Source organism: Nuphar pumila, chromosome 12, assembly GCF_984573655.1.
Source record: "Nuphar pumila chromosome 12, dmNupPumi1.hap1.1, whole genome shotgun sequence".
NCBI lineage: Eukaryota > Viridiplantae > Streptophyta > Magnoliopsida > Nymphaeales > Nymphaeaceae > Nuphar > Nuphar pumila.
Genome location: NC_143260.1, coordinates 5,072,339 through 5,098,325, shown reverse-complemented (window position 1 = coordinate 5,098,325; position 25,987 = coordinate 5,072,339). Strand labels below are relative to the sequence as shown.

At 37.3% G+C, this 25,987-nt stretch overlaps 1 protein-coding gene across 4 annotated transcripts in view; it reads left to right on the top strand.

Moving 5' to 3' along the window:
• The first annotated feature begins 5,226 nt into the window (after window positions 1-5,226).
• The window catches only part of LOC149819751 (eukaryotic translation initiation factor 3 subunit E-like), a 30,064-nt gene continuing 9,303 nt past the window's right edge, over window positions 5,227-25,987 (top strand). The window contains exons 1-6 of one of the 4 annotated variants that reach the window (XM_089983380.1): window positions 5,227-5,298; window positions 6,525-6,765; window positions 7,434-7,588; window positions 10,260-10,487; window positions 10,571-10,692; window positions 11,779-11,998. In XM_089983380.1, the coding sequence (XP_089839506.1) occupies window positions 6,558-6,765; window positions 7,434-7,588; window positions 10,260-10,487; window positions 10,571-10,692; window positions 11,779-11,998 (933 nt within the window). In that variant the 5' untranslated portion in view covers window positions 5,227-5,298; window positions 6,525-6,557. Of the gene's footprint in view, window positions 5,299-6,457; window positions 6,766-7,433; window positions 7,589-10,259; window positions 10,488-10,570; window positions 10,693-11,778; window positions 11,999-25,987 lie in introns of all 4 variants that reach the window. The other 3 variants (XM_089983381.1, XM_089983382.1, XM_089983383.1) reach the window with 3 other exon arrangements.

Sequence of the window (25,987 nt, the reverse complement as noted above, 5' to 3'; positions counted from 1 at the left end):
TGAAATGCTTCTACACGTATCGAGATCCATTTGGATCTTGGATTGTAGATCGGTGTTCACCGAGTCCACATCACATGGTTTAAGGCACAATTCGAAAATAACTATCTTTTAAATAGATCTTGCTTTTTAAACCAAATTTAATAAATAACTACTAAATTAATATTTATGTTTAATTAATATATAAACTCTACATTCTATAAATATAAGCAATCATATAAAATCAATATTTTCATATTTAAAAAATTCTCATTATTGTATTAAAATACCTAAAATTCGTGGGGCCTACGTATACTATACCCAATAATTGGGGCCAGGTTTCACCTGGGTCCGAACCAAACCCGACCCGTTGACACCCCTAATGATCATATGACATTATGCTCATGTGCACTGGATGTACCAGTAATTTGGATCATCAACCTTGAAAATCCGGTCCAAATACTATGGTGGGACCCATATCTTGTGCAAGTATGGATCTTATCAACCGAGACCACTAGATCTTCATATTATGATCATGATCATCTGAACCACATGCAAGAGTATGGGGCTCATTTAATATGGACTTTTTTATACTTTCATCTTACCATTAGAAGGCTTATATTTTACTCCAAGGGAAAAGTCAAATTTTGATTGCAAAGTAACCTAATGAATAAACTTTGTCTTTGTTATTATCTTAGTGTATATATATATATAATATATGACATCGGAATATTGCGCGAGCAGATAGTTTAGATTTTAGACTTACGCTCTTTTTGAAAACTGGCAGCTGAGACGGGAGTTTATGCATTTGGTAGATACATGACTAAACTGCCTTGGTGGAGAGTGTTTGGAAACAGGTAGCTGGGATGGGAGTTTATTTACATGGGAGAGGTAATGGGACTGTCTTCCCTAGTGGTGGCAACCGTGTCGGGTTGGAGGGTCAGCATACCTCAACCCGAACCGTTTATTAAATGGGTCGGCTGTGGCAAACACGAATCTGGCCCGTTTAATAAACGGGTAACCCGTCACGACCCGCCAACCCATTTAATAAATGGGTTGGGTTGGGTCGGGTAAACGGGTTCTTAGGTTCGCGGGTCAGGTTGGCGGGTCGACGGGTCGGGTTGGCAGGTTGGCATACCCCTAACACGAACCCGACCCGTTTAATAAACGGGTTAGGCGGGTCGACCCGTTTATTAAACGGGTTAGGCGGGTCGACCCGTTTATTAAACGGGTTCGTATTTTCCAAACCCGCCTAAGAGGCGGGTTGGTGGGTCGGGTCAGGTTTTGCCACCCCTAGTCTTCCCTTTATGTTTACGCTGAAGAGTGGATTTGGTAACTGCCAGTTTTCCAAATGCATAAACTCCCTCGGACTACCAGTTTCCATACAGAGGACTCCGCCGATGGTATTGATTCCAAACATTTACTTTGTCTACGAAGGATAAGATATATTTGGATGAGATAGTTATCCTTTGTTTGTTTGAAGACTTTTTGTTGAGTTTGTTCTACATTTATTAGTTATTTTTTGTTTAGACTTTGAAGAATCTATAACGAAAGCATGAATTGAACATGATGTATTTGGAGGATATAGATGACGAGTAGATATTTCCTACCTAAGCGGATGAAGTTTTTCAATAGCAGAAGCATCCAAATGGGATCAAATATGCTACCATCTACCCTATTTTACCATTAAACTCTGAAAACTATGATCTACTGAAAAAGTCTATTAAAATTAAAAGAAAATTTAAGAAAATGACCTAATGTTCATCAATCTATCTCTCAATAGCGCCGCTAAAATAAGTATTTATAGATGAAAACAAAAAGAAAAAGAAAAACCCATAATTCTAATACAAAACCAAGATGGGTCCGATACCCAACTTGAAACCAAAATCCAATTCAAAGTCTAATATCCGATCCAATTGGGTCGTGGACTCGGCCAAATCTTGCTTTCCCTATGTCAATACACCCAGCTAAAAGGATGAATGAGGGTTCCCTTTTTTGACTTCCACCCTGGGTTCTGCAAGCCATCTCCACCACACCCTTGCATTTGTATGATTTAGTGGGCATCAAGTGAATCGGTTCTAATCATCCCCTATGTCATCCTTATCTTCATACCCTCATATTGGTACTTGATTGATCGGATCGATGCAAGTTGTTTTGATCAAATCGACATTTAAATCACCCAAATCCGACATGCATGCATGATTTTTTGGCGATTCAAAATCAATGGTTGACGAAACACAAAATTTTGTGTTTCAAAACAACTTGCATCATAAGATGTAAGAGGGGTGAGAAGATGGAGGATGAGTGGAACGAACTCGGCATCGAGCCTCAGACCACCCTCGGCCGAGTACCTTGCAAAGGTGTACTCGGTCCAATTATCAATGAGGGAGAGAGCATGGCTGTTAGTGATTGAACCGAGTACGTTGTAAGTTACTCTCATTTTTATGGCCCAAGTTAGATAACTTATAGGAAAGGCGGGCATGCAAATGCTAAACATTTGGTCATGTCGCCATTACTTACAAGTTACAAATGATTTTTCATTTTTCATTTTTTATTTATTTTTGTTTTCATGAAACTAACCTTACGGATGTGATCTGCAAATTTAGGCTAGTAGGAATTGGCTCTTAGATCGTCTGATTACAATGTGTAGGCAAGATTTTATGAGCATTGAAAAATCTAACGGCCTACAATGTCTGATATTTTCCCAACTCATAAAACTGTGTTTCTTCATCGAAAAAGCACGATCCAACAGCAGATCTCTAGCATTTGGACCATGCCGAATCCATCTATGATATCTGATTGGGACAACACAACCCGCACTTATGAATTTCAATTCCTTCGGATGGTCAGGTCGCCATGATCAAATCTTACCCCGTGCAAATGCCCTCTATTCAGTGTCATCACTATGTTTATTTCATAAAGTTTTTCTTTCATTAAACCAAAAAGAGCCCCTTACCCAAAGGTTAATATCATAAACCACACACCTCTTACAAACTCTCTCTCTCTCCAAAAAACAATCTCACTGTTTTCACCAAAAAACACCCACCTGCATAACTTTTCAAAAACTATAATAACTCAATGCAATGTTTAATTGAGATTGCCTATAGAAAATCTCTCTCTCTCGTGTTACTGTTTACTACTTTTAATTTTTGAGATATTTGATCTTAATGAAGAGTCTGTTCTAGTAAGCTACTCATTGCATCATAAGATTTTTTTTTTTTTTTCAAGGAAAGAAACGGATATAAAACATGGGCGACCAACGGGCAGCCACTTCCCTCTAATTTTCGTACCAAACATTGGTATTTAATCCTTACTCTTCTGTTGAATTTTGACAGTGTATAGTTACTGCCTGTTGTGAAAGCCTCAACTTGTCCCATGTTCTTTCAATCCTTCTGAAATTTTATGATTTTTATTTTATTGAATCATTAATAAAAAAATCAGGTGTTGTAATTTACTATAAGAACATATAGTCATTTCAAAGATCGCATGTGTATCCATCTTTTCATGAGTTAGCTGTTGGAGCATTTGGTAGAGCATACAAAAACATTTTATGAAATTAGTTTTTTCTCCTTTTTTTTTTCAATTTTTTTGGCCAACAATTAGTATGGGAACCATTTTTTTTTGGGATAATCCAAAGAAAAAAAACCCTCTTTCACCGACCGCACATTGGCTGGCATCTAATTGGTAAAGGCCTTCAGACCCCTAGGCCACCGAAGAGTACATCCAGCTTCCACCTTGCAGTAAGGGATGCCACCCAAGGATTTTGAACTTGTGACATCCCATCAACTTGGTGACATTCCCCTACCATATGAGCGGAGCCGTTGTGGGTATGGGAACCAAGAGATTTTCTTTTTTATTAGCTACAAGGGTTCTGGTTGGTAAAAGTAAAACCTTGATACTAACGGGGCCCTGGGTGGTTGGTAGGAGCTGTCAATGCACGTCTCCTTGTGGTGGGACATTGCAGGCAGTGTGACAAATATTGCGAGAAATTGCCTCAAAGTTTAAAATGGCAATTTCTCGCGAGCTTTTCAAAATATCGTGAGATTTATGAAAAAAACATAAATACTGTGATTTAAACATGATATTTATGTTTTAAACAGCTATTTGTCGCAAAAAAATCATGTATTTTTATTTTTAAATACTTTTTATTAATATTTTCTTATAAAGAATAATTTTTATACTTTTAAATTTATTTGTTTATTGCCAAAAAAATGCAGGATTTATGGAATTTTTTCAATTTCTCGCAAGCTTTTTGAAAAATGAGAGATCGTAATCTGAACTTGGGCCAGGCCTGAGTCTGGTATGAAATTTCACAAGCCATACCCATCTCCATATATTAATCAGACCCTTCGGATCCGACTGGGATACTAATCAGACCTTATTTATCACCAAACCCTGATCCTATAGGGTTTGGTATGGGTTGTGTCCGGGTCAAACACGACACAATGACACCCTCAAAAGATATTTTAGTTATTTTACTAACAGAGATGGGAGACGAAGCGGGTGGAGAAAAGTGTAAGTTCATCTCTGCACCGGTTTTGATTTTAACCTCAATCAGAGCGAGGCAGGGTGGGACCTCGTTTTCCATCGGTCCACTGCCATCCCTATTAAAAACAGATTTTGAAAACTTGGTTGACACTAAGGGTATCAATTGGCCGGGTTTGACCCACACCTGACTCGTACAAAACCCTGTAGGGTCAGGGTTTGATGATAAAGAAAGAGGTTCAAACAGAAATCAAGGGGGATCCAAAAGGTAGATCAGTGTATGAAACCTGGTATGGTTTAAGAAATTTCATGACCCAATTAAGACTCATGACTTTTCAATATTAGAAAGATAAAAAAAAATTTATTTTATCATGTATGGTCTGTGTCTAGTTCATGTAATCTTTATAGGACCTGGGTATGATTTTTCTTAGGACACACCCGATCAGACCCAAGACAGGACCTGGTACCCGCACCTCAGAATGAGATTTGGGTTCCGACTCACCTGGGTCTGAACCAGATCCGACCTGTTGATACCACTCGATTATGACCTATACCCATGTCACAAAGACACGAACACAAACCGTGATACGATACAAGTTCGCAAATTGTCTGAAGGACACCGAAATTTTATTGATTAAAAAATATTTGGGATATTCTAGTACATAAAAATGAACATATTATTGCAAAATCCGGAAATAATGTGTTGGATTAGGATCGGATATCCGATCCGTTTTCAGTGCCTATATGTACCCTGCCGGTGGCTTTTGTACCGATCCTTTTCTCAAAGAGACTCGTTCGCGGGAGGGGTTTTCTTTACAGGAGCCAGGTGAGGAAGAGGTGAGTTCGTTTCATATTCTTTTGCTTCTGTTTGCTTGTGATTCATTGTTTGGTGTGAACGGATATTCTCTTGCTTCTACTTTGTTGTGATTCACGATTCGATGTTAAGTCTAGGGTTCTGTGGATTAGGGTTAGGGTTTAAGCATCCTCTAGGGTTTCCGAGGCTTCATTTATGGTAAATTCTGGGTTTGAGATTCTTTCGTTGCTGGAGGCGCCAGATTGGGTTCAGGATTTGAGATCCTTAAGCTTGTTTGGTACGAAAAGGTTCACGGAACAAGGTTAAGGTTGATGCAACTTTGCTGATTTAGGGTCTGGTCTCTCTTGTCCTATTTGATTATTTTCACTTTTTTGTGTTTCTTAGATGTGTCGGATGAGATCTGTTTTGTAGTTCTTTGTTTAGTGTGAGTTTCATGGCGAAAATTGTGAAATTTCCATCTGAAACCTATAAGGAACAGTAAAAATTTCTCATCCTCTTGAAATTTTGATGTGGTTTTTGGATGATTGCAATCTTTCTTTCTGTTTCAATTAGCGTAAATCTATGAATCTTTTAAGATTTAGGGTATTGATTTGGATTTTTCAAATGACATAAACGTTTAATTAGTTTTTTTGTTTTGTTTTTTAGTTATCATAATGGTGAGCGGATCTTGTAAAACGCTGGGTGAGATTGCTAATCTCACCCAGCGTTTTGCTGGGTCTGCTAGGGTTTAGGTTTTTTATTTAGTTTATTTTTTAAATAACGTGAATATTTAATTAGGGTTTTAGGGTTTTTGTGTATTTTTTTAATTTGCACTAGCCATGTAATGAATGCCTGTAATGGACGCTTGATTTTGGTAAGAATTTTAGGGGTGTTATGCTTATTTTTCAATTAACATATCTATGAATCGTGTTAGAATTTATGGTTTTGATTTGTTTTGTTCATGTGCAATTGTGCCCACCCTAGTTTAGACTCCTGGCTCCGCCCTGCTTTTGCTGTTTTACATGTTATTATCATATTTTTCGGTATTTATTTTATATTTCCTATTTTATATTGGTTGTTGCTTCATGAATAAAACTTTTATTTATTTATTTGTATTTTTAGATATTTTTTAATTTTTTAAAAGTTTTTAAAATACATTTTTGATGCTTACTTAGCTTCATTTTTGGTGGAGCGCTTCCATAGGCCTCAACGCTTTTAACATCATTGGACTGGTGACGATCGGTTGCAAATTCTATGTTTTTTTTTAAAGGAAGAAGGAAGGTAGATAGAGGGAGTGATCAAGATGTCGAATTACGACCTCACATCACCGATCGCTCTCCACCTCGACCGACATTTGCTCTTCCCGTTGCTGGAGTTCCTGCAAGAGAGGCAGCTATACGCCGACACGGAGATACTCAAGGCGAAGATTGACCTTCTCAGCAAGACCAACATGGTCGACTACGCCATCGACATCCACCGCAGCCTCCACCACACCGAGACCGTGCCTCAGGGTTGGTTTTGATCCCCTCTTTTCTTCTTTTTGTGAGTTTGAGCTCCTCTGTTTCTCTTTTAGACTCTGCGGTTTGGATTAGGGCTTTTGTTGTGAATAGGCATCACGGATTGATCTAGTTGTTGAGTTTGTTTGTCTTCTTTACCCCTTATTGTTGTAATTATTGCTTGTTTTTTGGTGAATCCGAGTACCGTTTTTTTTTCTGGGGTTCACTCCGGGCTTTGCTGAAACTTTATGCCTTGAATCGTTAATCAAATTTTGTTTTTTATCGTAATGTTTTACGTCTGGTTTGTAACCTGCTTGCTATTTTGTTGTTTCCTCCTGTATGTAATTTTGTTTGTCAACTCTTTGTTTCTCTTTTGGTTCATAATTTTGGCTTTCTTTCTTTTCTTTTTTTCATTCAGGGTGCTCCACATTCTATCACTTGTGGTGATTGAGCTTGTTTTAAAATCATTTTCTTTGTGTTAATCATTTATCTGTTAGCGGTCTTGTGATTTTTATTTTTGCTTTAGATATTCTAGTGTTTCAATTGGTTGTGGTTAAACTATACTCACGGATCCTTGATTGTGTTAAAAATTTCCCTTTATTAGGGGCATTTTGTTTCATTGCTAGTGTAATAGATTTGGTTTTGCTTATTGGCTTTGTATCATCTCATTTGGTGAATTACAGATATGCTTGATAGGCGTGCTGAAGTGGTATCCCGGTTGAAATCCCTGGAAGAAGCTGCAGCACCACTTATATCATTTCTTCAGAATGCTGCCCTAGTTCAGGATCTCCGTCCTGATAAACAATACAATCTCCAGATGCTGAATGATCGCTATCAGGTCCGTAGTCGATATGTAATATTGTATGCAGTCTATTTCTTTCTGTCTTGCATTCTTACCCAAGCATGCTTGTATCATACTCCATATAATATTTACTTTCCATTGGTGCATTCTCCACACACTGCATGGGACACCACTCACCAGACATGTAGCATGGTTAAAATTCATAAGATTGCTTCTGGCAATTTATCTATCCAAAAATTCAAAGAATTGTCAGCTATCTCGCCACAATATCTTAATGTGGTGGCCAATGTTGTGAAAAGCGCTAAGGCGTAGCGTAGCGCTCCACCAAAAACTAAAGCGAGGCGTAAAGCATAAGCCTCAATTAAAAAAAAAAACTTAAAAAAACCCTTTAAAAATATTTACAAATACAAATAAATAAAAGAAATGCTTTATTGATGAAGCAACAACCAATAAGAAATAGAAAATAAGGAAATGACATGTTTTGGATTTTTTGCTTTCTTTTTTTTTGATAAAATTACAAGATTCAGAATAAAAATCATCAATACAGAAAAAAAGAATGATTCAAATCGCATCTAAGGCCCATCTGCTTTTTTAGATAGACAGCAGCAACAACATTGAAAAAATCATCAATACAGAAAAAATGATATAATTACAAGATTCATAAAAAATCATCAATACAGAAAAAAAAACTTGATTCAGATTGCATCTAAGGTCCATCTGCTCTTCTAGATAGGCAGCAGCAGCAGCTAAATTGAAAAAAATCATCAATACAGAAAAAAATGATATAATTACAAAAAAATCATCAATATAGAAAAAAAGCATGATTCAGATTGCAATAAACAGCAGCAACAACATTGAAAAAAATCATCAATACAGAAAAAATGATATAATTTCAAAAAAACTACCAATACAGAAAAGAGCACGATTCAGATTGCAATAGACAACAACAACATTGAAAAAATCATTAATACAGAAAAAATTGATGTAATTACAAGAGGCACGCCTCGACCTGAGGCACACGCCTCATAACCCATGAGGTGTGCGCCTTAGGGAATTTGCTCTATTTGCATGTGCCTCAAGGCAAAAAGGGCCTCACCTTGAGGTGAGGCATGCTTTTTGCGCCTTGAGGTGCGTTTTTAACATCAAGGAAGAGTGTGTAGGAGTTTCTTTTTCACCTTCTATTTCACATATTTCCTATTTGCTATGGTTAGAACACAGGAATTCTAGCCAGCTAATTGCAGGGAAATGATGGGACAAATTTTAGCATGACATTCTTCAGAAAAGTGATGGTGGTTTTAGGGAGAAAACTAGTGATCATTCTTGTGTCATGGATAGCTGACTAAGCGTAGTGAGAGGTTGGTTTTTTACAAACATTACTTTTTCCCCAACAGACAAGGGTTTTCATCTAATGTTATTTTGGTTAGAGAAGATAAACTGGTGTGAAGAGACTAGCTATTTGCAACCATCAATTCCAGCTTGACACTTGACAGGCAAGAGTTTCCAGCTGATGTTGTTTTTTACTAGTGTAGATAGACCTATGGCTGCTTTGGTGTATTTGGCTTCAAATAACCCACGGAATTTCTGAAAGACTTCAACCTCTTTCCCCAGCTCCAGCAGTTGCTGAGTTTGCTGTGTTATCCCTAATAACAGTGGAGGTCATAAGCTCGTGATTTTTAATTGTCATAGGTAATCTAATATTGGTTAAAATCTTATTAATTGCCATGGACTTACTTGTTGGCTTCTCTTCTTTTCTGTGGGTTTCTTTGCGTACTTTAGTAATTCATGTGTGCTTTTGATGGTCTTTCAGGCGTGCCTTATAAAGAATGTGGCAGTTATATTCCTGCACACATTTGCATGCATGTAAAATCCAATAATTGTGAACTTATATTTCTGTATTTAATATTTTTTCATAAAACCGTAAAGGTTTTATGAGAAAATATTAAATACAGGTGAGCAAGAAATACCGGTGGATGATTGTTTTAAATATTTGGGATCTATCATTCAAAATTATGGAGAAATTGATGGAGATGTAAATCATAGGATAAAGGTTGGGTGGATGAAATGGAAAAGTGCAATTGGAGTGTTGTGCGATCGTAGAATGCCATTGCGGTTGAAGGGAAAGTTTTATAGGACGACTATTAGGCCCGCTTTACTATATGGTACGGAATGTTGGGCTGCCAAGAGACATCATATTCAAGAAATGAGTGTAGCTGAGATGCGTATGCTTAGATGGATGTGTGGAAATACAATAAAAGATAAGATTCGGAACGAGGAGATACGTAAGAAGGTAGGTGTTGCACCCATTGAAAATAAGATGAGAGAGAATCGTTTATGGTGGTTTGGATATATTCGGCGAAGGCCTAATGATGCTCCAGTTAGAAGGATGGAGAAATGGGAAAATATATTAGTTAAAAGAGGTCGGGGTAGGCCTAGGAAGACTTGGATGGAGATGATAAGAAAGGATATGAATGCTTTGAACCTCACCGAGGACATGGCATTGGATAGAAATGATTGGAGGAGAAGGATTCATGTGGAAGACCCAGAATGATTTTCTTTGTTGGTTCATATCGCCGACCCCAAGTGTTTTGGGATGAAGGCGTAGTTGTTGTTGTTGTTGTTGAAAACCGGAAAGGTTTCCCATGCCTTTTGTATATTTTCTGGAACTTTATTTATTTGTGACTTGTGAAATGCAATTGTCTTTGAGCAGATTGGACCAGATCAGATTGAAGCTTTATATCAGTATGCCAAGTTTCAATTTGAGTGTGGAAACTACTCTGGTGCGGCTGATTTCTTATACCAGTATCGTGCCCTCTGCACAAATAGTGACAGAAGTTTAAGTGCATTATGGGGAAAGCTTGCTGCAGAGATACTAATGCAAAACTGGGTTGTAGCTCTTGAAGAGCTAAATCGGTTAAAAGAGATAATTGATTCGAAGGTGTGTGAATGTTTTCTTTGCATGAACTAGTTGCCAGTATTACTTTTTGAAGATTCCTTACAGATTGTAATCCCCTTATGCAGAGTTTTTCATCACCTCTCACACAACTGCAAAACAGAACATGGTTGATGCATTGGAGTCTTTTTATTTTCTTTAACCATGAAAATGGCAGAAATGGCATCATTGATCTTTTCTTCCAAGACAGGTGCTCCATGGAAACTTTTCTTCGCTCCCTAACTTTTCTGGTTGATGCTTTACCTGTCTTATCATGCTTATCTTCTAAGCTTTGTGTTTTTGTCTGCATCAAATTTGTGTTGGTACTTCTCAGCACTTTCTGGTACTAGTCTTTGATACTTTCTTAAGTATTTCAAATTGTTCCTTCCTAATCTGAAACTTGGTTCACCCTCTCTTATTTACAACTTCATCTTCTGTTTATCTTATTATTCCAAATTGATGTCGATGACCATTGACCACCATGAATACACTATCACTGTTTTATAATGGACAGGACAGGATGTTAATTTATCATCAATATTTCACCCTTCATCCCCATCTTCATGGGAAGGTGATGCTAATCCTTTTTACTATGAAACAAAATGAATTAGGCTAGTAATACCATGTTAATAGGATTATGGGCATATGGATAAAGGTTCATAAGGTTGTGACTCCAAGTGCTATATGTGTGCATGCACATGAGTGCGTGTACTATGAACAATTAAAATAATAGCAAGAATAGGTGAATAGCAGCTAACACACCCATTGGATACACTGAACTTTCTGCTGAGGTGGGTCGATGAGGATACGTTTTAAATGCAGCCAGAGATCTTCTTCTCCCAATGCGTATGTGACAGTCTGTGTATTCCCTATCACGGCCATCACTAATTTGCACAAACTTCTGATCAAAGTCATTCACCTTGATATCTTCTTCAGCTATGCATGGAACAAGGTGTTATTCTGCTTGTCCAGTTAAGGCTTAAAAGCACATCAGAAGTACATGAAATTTGCTTGTATAAATGTTATATGGCCAGGTTGGATGCCCTATGTCCGGTGAAAGATACTATGAAGAGGGAGTAATGCATGATTTAAGTCGCCTTGTGTTGTAGTTAATAATTGTTTATTATAGGTTATGATGGTGATCTGTAGTTTCTTCTTCTTTTGGTGTATCAGATTGGTTAAAATGTACAGTTTTCTAGTTTGACCTTTTGTCTTTGATCTGTTACCTTTGCAATGTGGACCAATTAGTTGTTGAAATTCTAAAGTTGTGTTCTTTTTTGAAATTCATGTTTCACAGGTATCTTAATGCACTTCAAACAAATGCACACCATCTTCTTCGCTATTTAGCTACTGCAGTTATTGTCAACAAAAGGAGAAGGAATATGCTCAAGGAATTAATCAGAGTTATCCAGCAAGAACAATATACCTTCGAGGACCCCATCACTGAGTTTTTGGTGTGTTTATATATAAATTATGATTTTGAAGGTGCACAGCAAAAGCTTCGAGAATGTGAAGATGTAAGATTTCTGGCCTTAAATTTATATGACCTGTAAAGATATGCTCGTGTGCTACTTTTCTGCCTTTTTTTGCAGTAGTTCTTCCTTTTTTTTGGGTCTTAAACTGTCTAGGTTTCTCTGCTATTTTCACAGACCATGCACCATGCTAACTTCTGATAATACCTCCAAGTTTTCGTCATGCAATTTCCTGTGTCCTTCAGATATGCAAAGAATTAAATAGTGATAGTTTTAGCTCGATAAGGAAAGACAACAAGTTTTTATCAGATGAAACATCCAGTTGTGTTCTGAAGTCATGAACTTCAGTTTATGCTTTTCCTTTAGGCTAGAATATCTCGTGTAAAATTTGTGATTCTGTTGTTCCTAAAACAAAAATATTGTACAATTTACTATCATGTTAGTTTAAAAGATGTGTTTGGTAAAAGAGCAAAAGGAAGGATGTGTACCTATGTCACATGGGTGCAGGTGCGGGTGCGGGTGTGGGTGCGGGGATGCGGCACTTCCAAAAAACCCGGGTGCGGGGGTGCGGCAGGGGCAAAAATGTAAAAAAATATTATATATATATAATTTTGAAGTTTTAACAGTTTAACATTTAACAGTAAACATTGTCATAAACTCATAATATGATTCATCATGCATGCAGTATATCAACCGAAATATCAAATTATCAATCAAATAAGTAAAGCAATTACATAAATCGACCTAAATATCAATCAAATAAGTATTGTATAAAAGAACTAAATTACATACCTGCGAAAGGAGAGGACATGTAAACCTTTTTGGTCAATAACCTAACACATAAACTTTTGGATACAGAATTTCCAACAGATAAAGATTTTAGCAGAACAACTTGAAAGTAAAGGTTACATAGGAATCCAATCGCAACTAACTCCACAAGTAGATCTTGAATTTGATTTACAGAGATCAATTTAACAGAAAGACTTCATGCCCAAAAACAAGCGCAAGATGGTCTGACATAGGGTCGGGGCCTTATACAGAATCACAATTTTTTTTTGTATAAGCCAAAATACAAAACTAACCACTGTATATATAAGTGCACCCTCACCGTTTGCTGATATGGTAAACAGGGAACCAACCGAAGGCTTCACGTGTGTGCAACCCAAACTCAGAATCGTGATTCTGCGTTTTTGCACAACTTAAACCCACTCATAGGGGCCATGCTCAACGACTTCACCTATTTAAACGGATACACTACGAAATCCCAACAGATCCTACATCAGAATCAAAAATCCCAAACGGAATTTCGAACCACAACACAAGGCATACTTGAAATCGATACTTAAGCAAAAACACAAAAACCCTACTGTCAAAAGTTCACGATTTGGGGCTTCCCAAGCACTTCAAACCCCAAATCCTCCCCTCACTATGGATTTCCAGCACCCCCTATCCCATGCTCGACCCATAGAATACCCAAAAGAAAAAAAAACAGTAAACCTACTTTATTCGCAGCCTTTCCCCTTTTGTGTTGAGTTTCCCGTCATCGTGTTCTCGATCAGCCGTGACTCTGAGGAATCCCTTCCTTGAACCGTGAACGAGGGAGAGACCCAAGGCTTGCTAGTGCCAGGGCCCCTCCCCTGCCGACCCAAGAAGAGAGTGAGAGAGGGTACATACCTGCGAAAGGAGAGGAGCCGAGAGGAGGAGCCTGGGAGGCGGAGCTGGGGCGGCGATGGGAGAGAGCTCGAGCTCAGGGGGGGAGAGAGGAGAGATTAGGGCAATTTTTTCCCCTATTCCTCCTTTTCATCGGGGATTTTTTTTTTACGCCCAAATAGTGGACAAAATTGACCCTGGGTGCGTTGACCGCACCCAGGGTCATGTTGACCGCACCCGGTGCCGCACCCGCACACGCACCCGCGTCGCGTCGACGCGGGTGCGGCATCTGTTTTGCCGAATCCCTGTGACATAGATGTGTACATGTGTGCCTGTGTGTGTGGGTACATACTTAATATAGTCGATTGTATCTACAATCTAGTCGAAATCTCATGATGCAAGTTATTTTGACTCATCCCGACATCGTAGATGTATTCATCACAGTCAATTTAGTGGGAATCGATCCTTGGATCATTTGTTTTTTCAATGAAAAAACATATGTTTGTATCGGGAAAAATCAGTGCATTTAAAACCGACAGTTTTTGCACTTGTTGGTAAAACCTGTGCACATGTTGGATTCTGGTGATTCAAAAACTGGTTCCTACTAAGAACAGTATGTGCATCACATCCATTGGGTCATTTTGACCAAAAAAATAAAAAATAAAAAATAAAAAGGGGAGTTTGCTAAGTTTTTTAACATACGCATCCATATATATATATAGAGAGAGAGAAATGGGTAGGTGAAATTGATATGTGCTAAATGGGTTTTTCTGCCCTTCCGGTGTTTTTTTCGCACTTCCTACCCCATAAATGTATTGGTCATGGTCGTTTTACGACGAATCCACACCTGGATCATGTGTTTTCAATGAAAAAAAATTATATTTGGAGCCTAAAAAATTTACAAAGATTTTGGAGCGTTGATTTTTCGAACCTTATAAAAAACCACCCATGTGTCGGAATCAAACACTTCAAGAGATCCTTATAAAATCAAGTACATAGATCACATCTGTATCATCAGAAATTAAAAATAAAACCAAAAAACCCTGAAAAACTGATTTAGCATTTATCATTTCGCACAGACCCACTACTCTCTCTCTATATATATATATGGTCTATATGTGTGAGCATGTATAATAAGGAATAGAAAATAATTAAGGTAAATTGATAAAAGATAGGGTGACAAGTAGTCCTCCATGTCCTCTCCGGTTTGATGTTTAGGTGTTAGTTACATGCTTAGCAAATCTATATGTCAACATATTTTGGTAGGAATTGTTAGAACGAGATCATCCACCAGAATCATGAGTAGCAGAGAGAAAGGCATAGAGAGAGGAGAGGGCTGCAGCAAAATATCCAGAAACGTCAATACCTCAGACTTGTGTGGGTTTCCTCATTATATTGATATGTTTTCTATAACTGTTACATCAGAAAATACAATATTACCCCCAAACTATAAAATACAACTATTAAGTGATAAGGGGTAAAATGGACATATAAAATAATACAAAGAAAACATATTTCACAACAAATCTTAATGTGGATCCAGATCTGGATCCACATTATACCATGTTCCAACAGATCTGGATCCACATTATACCATGTTCCAACAGATCTGGATCCAAAACATAAAAATCACATTCCAACACCCTCTCTCAAGCTGTACATGGTTAAAATCATGGACAACTTGCTTTTTAGAAACCAAAACCGATGCTTTCTTAGGCCTTTTGTGAATAGATCAGCCACCTGTTCTTCTGTCCCAATGATTTTTTCTTTAATCTCACCATTTTCTATTTTGTTTCGAATGAAGTGCTAATATATTTTAATGTGCTTTATTGTTCCATGCTGAATTAGATTGAATAAAATTTTAATTGCACTCTGGTTATCACAAAACTACATTGAACATGACATTTTCTGATCCAATTCATTTAGTCGATATATAATCCACATCACTTCTGAGGATGCCGTAGTCAAAGCCCTGTACTCAGCCTCTGTACTAGAACGAACCACGGCCTTTTGTTTCTTACTGCTCCATGAAACAAGATTTGTCCCAACAAAAACATTATATTTTGAAATCGACCTTCGTTTCATCCAGATCACCTGCCCAATCTGCATCGGAGTAGGCCATTTTTGTCATGACATTCTCATTTTCATCTCTTTTTCTGTAACAAAGACCATCCTCAAGTGTGCCTTTAAGATACAAAAGAATTCTTTTGACAACCTCTACATGACTGGTTCCTGGACACTGCATATACTATGATACCTGATTTATTGCATAAACAACATATGGTTGAGTAAATGTGAGGTAGTGAAGCATACTTACAACACTCTTGTATCGGTAGGATCTTCATACGCTTCTCCTTCATCACAACTGAGCCTTTGATTTAAAGTTCTAGGAATGAGAAGAGGTTTGCAATCTTTCATATCAGTTTTGTTCAATAAATCAATGGTGTATTTGTGTTGTGTCTGCAACAGTGTATCTTTCCTTCTATCAACCTTCACTTCTAGGAAATATTTGAGCCTGCCCAGATATTTCATTTTAAATCTTCGACTTAGAACTTTTTTTATCTGAATAATATGCTTTCCTGAATTTCTTGCAACTATTATATCATCCACATAAATGAGTAAGACACTTAACCAATCTTTACCTTTATACACAAAAAGTGAATGATCAAGTTGCGATACGACGAATTCATGTTTTTGAATTTCAAGGGAGAAACTCTCGAACTATGATCTGGATGCCTGTTTAAGCCCATATATAGCCCGTTCAACTTGCACACATATTAGTTTGAATCCCTTTCACTATATCTCTGTGGTTTCCTATGGTTGCTTCATGTAAACTTTTTCCTTCAAGTCCCCACGTAAAAACACATTTTTGACATTCAATTGGTTTAATATCCAACCATGATTGACTGCAAGAGATAAAATAACACGAATAGTTTTCATTTTAACCATTGGGTTGAAAGTCTCATCATAATTCAATTTGTTTTCTTATGTGAATCCTTTCGCTACAAGTCGAGCCTTATATCTTTCTATGTTTTCATTTGGTTTATATTTGATTTTATAAACTCATTTTGATCCCATAACATTTTTGTTAAGAGGCCTTGGTACAATTTCCCATGTTTGACAATCGTATAACGCCTTTATCTCTTCATTCATAGCTTCAATCTATGTCACAGGGATTCGGCTAGCAGGGTGCCGCACCCGCGTTGACGCGACTCGACGCGGGTGCGGGTGCGGCATCGGGTGCGGTCAACCCGATCCTGGGTGCGTTGACAGCACCCAGGATCATTTAGGTCCATTTTTTGGATTTTTTTTAAAAAAGAATTGCCCTATGAAATGGGCTGCAAATTTTTTTTAAAAAAAATTCTGCTAACAGCTGCTGATGGGCTGCGAAATTTAAAAAAAAAAAATTCTGCTGATAGCTCCTGCCTTTTCAAATCCTTTTTTTCGTAAAGGATTTTCTCTGTTGACAGCTCTTGTCAGCTGCTGACAACTCCTGCCTTTTCAAATCCTTTTTTTCGTAAAGGATTTTCTCTCTCCCCTTTATATATATATTACATTTTTTGCCCCTGCCACACTCCCGCACCCGGGTTTTTTGGAAGTGCCGAATCCCCGCACCCGCGCCCGCGCCCGCACCCGCACCCGCACCCGCACCCGCACCCGCACCCGCACCCGCACCCATGTGACATAGGCTTCAATCCATCTATTCGATTTTGATGCGTGATGATATGTTTTGGGTTCTTATTGTTTTGAGACAGATGTTAAAATATGTGATGATCTATTCTGAAATTTTCATAGCTTAACCATCTTTCCAATGGATGTTTGATTCGCTTAGATCTTTTTAGAGTTGAGGCCATGCAATCAAGGTTTTAAAACCCGTGACTCGGAACTCGACTCGTTCTTTATTGACTCATGACTCGGCGGGTCAACTCAGTGACTCGGACCGGGTTTTGTTAACTTTTGATTTTAAAAGAAAAACAATATATAATTTGTCTGAAACCATGTTTTTGAGTAAACATAGTCTCCAAATGTCTGTAAGAATATAAAAACAACTGCAAAGAGCTATAGAGGTTTGCTTGAATAATTGAATTTGATATCTATACAAGCACTTTGACTAATTCATGACTTGAATTAGAGGATTTGGTCACCATGAGTTCAGTCTGCTACTACCTAAGGTTCCTAAAATGGCCAATCATATATGCTAGCTTGTTTTAAAAGTTTTAATTCCCTCTCTAACAAATCCATAAATGTAAAACAGGGATATATGTGCATATTGAAAGTTTACAGCATGCCCAATATCAACATAAATAAGCAATTTTCTCATGTATAAAACTATGCAGGAAATATATTAATGGCACAACTATAAAAAGACTACTAATATTTGAATATGTACAATGCTTGTTCACATAACAAATGGATGATGAAACCTAAATGTGACTTCCCATAGGCACAGTTGACCCGCCATATATAGTGAGAATCATTTCTTTAAAATATTTTGCTAGAATAAGTTGATAACACAGGGTGAACAGTAGTTCGAACAACATGGCGATTTTATTCTATGGATTTAAATGTTTTTTATCTTTAAATGATTTTTATTTTCTTTTTTATACAAAATCTGGGGGTAACCCTTGTTAAAATATATGTACTTATATATTTCGAAACTGTAATTTGAAACTCAAAAAACAAATTTCAAACATCCCAAAACTCGCCCGAGTCAAGCCGAGTTTTGGCAAACCGAGTTTGCCTTGCCGGGTTGACTCGCTGGAGTGGCGAGCCGAGCCGAGTCAGCCGAGTCAACGAGTTGACTCGGCGAGTTTTAAAACGCTGCATGCAATCAGCACCTATGCTGATTACATTCTGTTGCACCTGATCAGCCTGATTGGTTGTGGTTTCTTGTAATGCACTTGTGTCAAATTCACTCCCATTTTTGCGGCTGTATACTATCCCTTTAAATCTATCACTATGGGATGCTGAAACTGCGTTTGATACATCATGTTGCTGATTTCCTGAGTCATCACCCTGTTGTTGTACATGAATTTCACCTGGACATTCATCTTCGTTTCCCAAGTCTTGTGATGTCTCATCATTTTTTGCTGGAAACATATTCTCACTTAACCAAGGCTGGTAAAATGTGACTGTCTCAACTTCTTCATGCATGTTGTCTTTGTGATTGAATTTTCTTTCATCAAAAACAACATTCCTTGATGCTTGAATGCACCTGTTCTCAATGTCATAACATCGATAACCTTTGTACTCATTAGCATAATCAACAAATTTGCAAAGGTAAGTTTTCTTTATCAAATTTATTTTTCAGTATGAACAAAACAAACACATCCATAGGCCTTTAAAGTTTTATAATCAGGATGTTCATAGAAGGGAGATTTATCATGAATCCCTCTCATTGACACCATATTGATAACATGAACTACTGCTCTATGGAATGCCTTGGCCCATAAATATATAGGAACACACCCTTCATGTATATCAATGATATGTCTATGCTGTCTCTCAGTAAGCCCATTTTGCTGAGGTGTTCGGGGATAAGAGACTCTTCGATTTATCCCATTTATTTTGAGGTATTCAATAAAATCATTCGAAGAATACTCTCTTCCACCATCACACTGGAAATTCAATACGGACGTGGAAAATTGATTTCGAGCCATAGCATGAAAATTTTTGAAAATGTGAAAAACTTCATGCTTATGTTTCATGATATATATCCAAGTGTATCATGAAAAGTTATCAACAAAGATCACATATAATCTACCCCAGAAGAATAAGGATTGGGTGCAGGTCCCCAAACATCAGAATGAATGGTGTCAAATACCTTGGAAGTTCTTTTACTGCAGAAAATAAAAGGTAGTACAGGACTCTTATACATTTGACAACTAGGACAAACATGACTGTCAAACTCTAAATTTAAATCAGAAACAAAAATCAATTTAATTAGCTTCCCAATGAAGGCTTTATTACAATGCGGAAGACGACTATTCCACACTGGAATTATTTAACTCAGACTCATTAACAAGACACAATTATAAAAAACGACTTTTGGATTGTTTAATTGATTTACTCTTGACCTCAACATATGGATCTTCCTTAAAGAGATACATGTTTCCTTGTCTTTGGTCTTCGTCTGCATCCTCTTCATGCGAAGATCCTTCACATAAACAAAAGGTGTAAAAATAAAGCCATCAACTAATTTTGAAACAGACACGAGATTTTTTTTTTATGTTGAGAACGAGAAAAACATTTGATAACTGAAGACTAGATTTGGACACAGGAATGAAAACTTTTACAGTGCCAATGATGAGTGTCGAGTTCCATCTCTGGTAATGACTATCATTTCCAAAATAAGGGACCAAGTTTCAAATTTTACCTTCATCTCCTGTGATGTGGTTTGCTGCCCTAGAGTTTACATACCAAACTCCTTGATCATTTTGTTTCAGATTAAATCTTGCAAGAGCTGCCAATAAGAGTTGCTTGAACATTTGAACTTGACCCTAAACCTCCTTGCTTATCTGAGGGTTTTCCTTGATTGTACCTGAGATCATCCTTAAACTAACAATCTTTCTTCACGTGACCTGGTTTCTTGCACACATAGCATATTTGGATCTTTCCACAACCTCCCTGGTTCCCTGTACGTCCATGCCCCCTTCCTCCTCGTACTCCATCATGTCCTCTTTCATACTGTTGACTCAGATAGGAAGACATTATGACTTCTGCATCTTGCCAAATTTGCCCCTGAAGTTTCAGTCATGTTCATCTCAAAAATCAACAATTTAGATCTCAATACTTCAAAACTTAGCAATGTTTCAAAGCAAGATAGTGTAGTATATACCACACCATATTCAGGTCCCAAGCCATTAAGTGCTTGCTGCACTTTATCCTTTTCTGGTACTTCATAACCAACCATAGCGAGTTGGTCAGTGTTTTGCTTCATCTTATTCAGGTATTCCATTACGGACATGAACACTTTTTAAGATTTTGAAATTCTTTCTTTAAAAACATGATTTTTGCTTCTGAAACTTGTGAAAATATTTGAACCAACATACTCCAAAGTTCCATAGCCGTTCAATCATCGGGGATATTAATTAAAACTTTTTGGGACAATGTAGATGTAATATATATTAGAATATATTAGAATATGGGCTGGATATGGATCCATTCAATAGAGGATCCATATCCATTCCTGGATTTTGTATTTTAATGTAATATGAGTTACTAATACAGGGGCACTTTTGTCCATGTGTAAATTATTGTAACCCTATTAAGGCTAATGAAGTATTAGCGCAACCTGTGTGTGAAGAAAGTAGGTTGCCGATTCCCAACAATATCAGAGCTCTCTCTCTCTCTCTCCCCTTCTTTGATTTCTGCAGGAGTTCTGACATGGTATCAGAGCAACGACAGGTCTGGGCATAAAAATCTCTTCATCAGGAACGTGAAAAGCACGTCTTCATCTCTTCTTCACTCAGACGAGTCCTCTTCATGGTCTGGGCATAAAAATCTCTTCATCAGGAACGTGAAAAAGCACGTCTTCATCTCTTCTTCAGTCAGTCGAGTCCTCTTCATCTGTTCAAAGGCCGAGATCCTTCAGCGATCCTTCAACGAGTCCTCTTCATCCTCTTCAGCCGAACCCACCAAAGGCAGAAATTAGAAAACACAGTATCCATCAACAGCCCAGTCTGAAGCCCTCATCTCTTCTAAACAAGTCGAGTTTCCTGTTTCCCATTTGTTTTGCTTCATCATCTTCTAATATCTATTTTTCTAGTTTCTGCCGTGAAAATTTATTGGTCGAGTTTCCAGTTTTCCATTTGCTTTGCTTCATCATCTTTTAATATCTATTTTTCTAATTTCTGCCGTAAAAATCTATTCTCTAGTTTCTTGTTGCTTCATCATATTTAACATCTAATATTCTAACATTAGAAAAGTCGAGTTCCCTGATTTTCCAACCAGGAATCTGCCTGTGGTATACTCATTCATTTTCGTTCACTTTACCTTCGTTTCCTCATTGATTTTCTGTCAAACTTTCCATACCCTCAAAAAAATATATATAAACAACAAACAACAACAACTACGCCTTCATCTTAAAACAAATGGGGTCAGCGATATGAACCAACAAAGAAAATCATTCTGGGTCTTCCACATGAATCCTTCTCCTCCATTCATTTCTATCCAATGCCATGTCCTCGGTGAGGTTCAAAGCATTCATATCCTTTCCTATCACCTCCATCCATGTCTTCCTAGGCCTACCCCGACCTCTTTTAACTAATATATTTTTGTAATGAGATATTGCGGAAATATAAAGAGTGCATACAAGCACATACAACAATGAAAAAGAGACAATATCACAAGTCCACGAAGGGACAATACAAGCACAAGCCTTTAAGAAGGCAACAATATACAAAGCCTCTTATTGAAAAGAGAGAGAAGCTCTCAAGAATGAAAAATATACAAGGGGATCACCCCTATTTATACAAAAGGAAGAGGAGAGAGGAGGAGGCAAAATGCCTCAAAAGGGGAGCAAAAAAGGGGGCTCCCATGGAGTCGTTGGGAGCCCCCAACGGTCACATTTGTGACCGTTGGGGGCTCCAACGACTCTATGTTGGAGCCCCTTTTTGATATTTAAAAAATACAAAAAATAAAAGGAAAAAAATAAAAAAGAAAAATACATTTAAATGAAAACTGAAAATAGTTGTTTTCTAAAACAACTATTGTGAAATTACAAAACTACCCCTATCGGGTATTTTGTAATATACAGAATATATATATATATATATATATATATATATATATATATATATATATATATATATATATATATATATTAGATACATTTTAACACCCCCCCTCAAACTTTACGGGGAGATGACGGAAAGTTTGCCGAGAAGAAACATGAAGCGAGGAGCCGGAAGAGCTTTAGTGAAGAAGTCCGCCAACTGATATTCTGAAGTGACATACGGAAGAGAAATAGTTCCTCGCAAGAATTCGTCACGGACATAGTGGCAATCCATTTCGATATGTTTTGTACGCTCATGAAAAGTATGATTGCTCGCAATATAGATGGCACTCTTGTTGTCGCAACAAAGCTTTGAGGCTTCGGTGATATCAACTCCCATGTCTTTAAGCAAACTGCGAAGCCATACAAGTTCCATTGTCGTGTTTGGCATAGCCCTGTACTCAGCTTCAGTGGATGATAGTGAAACTTCGCCAGGCAATCAAAGAGTCTCCTAGAAAAACACAAAAACCAGTAGTTGAGACTCGATCATTGGGATTACCTCCCCAATCAGCATCAGTATAAGCAAGAAGATTCAAGGAAGAAGAGGAGGATAGAAATAGCCCTTTATTGATGGTATTCCGAATGTAGCGGATGATTCGGAGAACAACACTCATATGCACAGTTGTAGGAGCATGCTGAAATTGGCTAACAGAGTGAACCGCATGAGTGATATCTGGTCTGGTGATAGTTAAATAGGTAAGAGACCCAATGAGTTGTCTGTAAGGTGTAGGATCTTCCAGAAGAACCCCATCTTCCAACCGCAATTTGGCATTAATAACCTCGGGAGTCTTTACTTTCTTTTCATCGGAAATCCCAGACTTAGAACATATATCTGCAGCAAGCTTCATCTGTGACAAAATATATCCTCTAGGAGAATATGCAACTTCAATTCCAAAAAAATATCTGAGAAAACCTAAGTCAGACATATCAAAATTATTTTTTAACATATTTTTAACATTAATAATACTATTTTGATCATTTCCAGTGATAATCATATCATCAACATAAAGCAACAAAATTACGATACTAGAACCTGCATGTTTGACAAAAAGAGCAGTGTCAGTATAACAAGAGTGAAATCCTAACTTTATCATGATATCACTGAAACGATCATACCAAGTCTTAGGAGCTTGTTTAAGGCCATATAATGCCTTTAAAAGCCGAAGAGTTTGACCTTGCTTAAGATTTATTCCGGGTGGCGGATCCATATAAACTTCTTCACTTAAACTTCCATTTAAAAAAGCATTTTTTACATCAAGTTAATAAATGGGCCATTTTTTGGTTGATGCAACAGCTATTAAAGTCCTAACACTGGTCATTCGAGCTACATGAGCGAATGTTTCTTCGTAATCAATGCCATATTCTTGGGAGTATCCCTTAGCAACTAATCTAGCTTTATATCGTTCTAAAGAACCATCGCTTTTAGTTTTAACTTTGAAGACCCAGCGACAACCAATAGGTTTTTTGTGTGAGGGTAGATTAACTATTTCCCAAGTATTAGCCTTTTTTAGCGCATTTAGTTCAACTTGCATTGCTTTAACCCAATGAGGTATAGATTTAGCTTGATTATAATGTGCCGGTTCAAAATAAGAGTGTAAGGTTATTAAACATGCCCGATAGTTGGGAGTTAAGGAATCATAGGATACAAACCTATTTGGAGGTATTGATATTCTAGAAGAATGCCTAACTTGTGGTTCCTCAGTGGATTCAGAAATTTGAGAGTATTTTTCGAGGGCACTAATAGGATTTTCTTGATTTCTTCTTGAGCAAACATTTATATTGGTATCGCTATCATGAGCATTTATATTAGAATCACTATCATTTGAGGGTGTTATGTCAAGAGGGGATACCTCACGAGAATCATCAATGTTTTCAAGAAAATCTTCTTGTATGTCATCAATAAGATCATATAAGAATATATAGTCAATTTCATTTGTTTCTTCTAGTTTATCAAAACCGTTTTCTTCTTCTAGAAATGTTACATCTTTTGAAATATATAATTTATCATTCTTAAAATCATAACATCTATACCCTTTTTGATTTTCACCATATCCTAAAAATACACATTCAATTGCTTTTGGAGATAACTTATCCCTTTTGTGTGATAGGACAAAACATTTGCAACCAAAAATACGAAGACGATTGAAATCGGGTGAAAATTTAAAGAGTTTTTCATATGGAGAAGCATTTTTTAACTTAGAAGAAGGCATTCTATTGATTAAATAGATTGAGGTTAAGACGGCTTCAGCCCAAAACTTCTTTGGAATATTCTTAGAAATAAGTAATGTTCTAGCAGTTTCAATAATATGCCTATGTTTCCTTTCCGCTAGGCCATTTTGTTGGGGAGTCCTAGGACATGACTTTTGATGGCAAATGTCATTTTGGGTTAAATAGTTTTGGAATTCGTGAGATAAGTATTCACCACCGGAATCGGATCTTAAAATAGATATGTTACTTTGAAATTGATTTTGAACTTTTTTATGAAAATCTTTAAAGTAAATACTTCTGATTTATGACTAAGGAAATAAATCCAAACATACCGAGTAAAATCATCAATAAACGTGACATAATATGAATAACCCCCTTTAGACATAACCGGAGAAGGCCCCCAAACATCCGAATGTACCAATTCAAAAGGCCTTGATGAAAGAAAAGTTCTAGTTGGAAATGGAATAGACTTCATTTTTCCAAAAATACAATCTTTGCAATTAATTTCTTTTTCCTTACAAAATTTGTTTCCAAAAGGAAAGAGATACATTTTGGAATAACTTGGATGACCAAGTCTTTTATGCCAAGTTGCCATGTTTTTTTCTTGGACATAAGAACAAAAAAAGTTTGTAGGGAGATCAAGATGGTCCATATAATATAGGTCTCCCTTTCTATGGCCTTGCCCGATCCGCTTCCCGGACCGGAGATCCTGCACAAAGCAACCATTAGATGAGAAAGATATTTCACATCCATGGTCGGCAATTTGAGAAACCGAAAATAGGTTTAAATTTAGTTTAGGAACAACTCTTACTTTTGGAACACAAAAATTTTGTGAATCTTTAAAAGAGCCAATACTTGAAATTTTTAAAAAAGTTCCATCGGCCGTAGAGACACAAGAGTCCTTTGAATTGGTGCAAACATCAACAAGTGCATTTTCATGAGGGGTCATATGGAAAGAAGCTCCGGAGTCAAGGATCCAAGAATACGTACCGGGTGAAGAAGATGAAGCAATAGCCGCACCCGATGTGGAGGAAGAAGCTTTTAGCATTTGTTGGAGAGCCATAGATATTTGTCCAAGAGTTTCTTTGATGTCATTGTTCTTGCCTTCATCTTCTTTGGTGGTGGTTTCCTCAAGAGAAGCCACTTTAGGCTTGAAGGTTCCAATAAGCTTAGGACAAGCGGGTCTAATGTGACCCGGCTCATTGCAATAATGACAAACAATCATTTTTCTTCCTCCATTGTAGTTCCCTTGTTTCCCAAAATGAGGAGGCTTATAGGTTCTAACATTATTACCCGGTTTGGATACGGCAAGGACTTCATCGACATGCTTACTCATGCCAAGCCTTGTCTCCTCTTGAGTGATTTCGGCAATAGCATCCTCAATAGGAGGAAAAATAGAT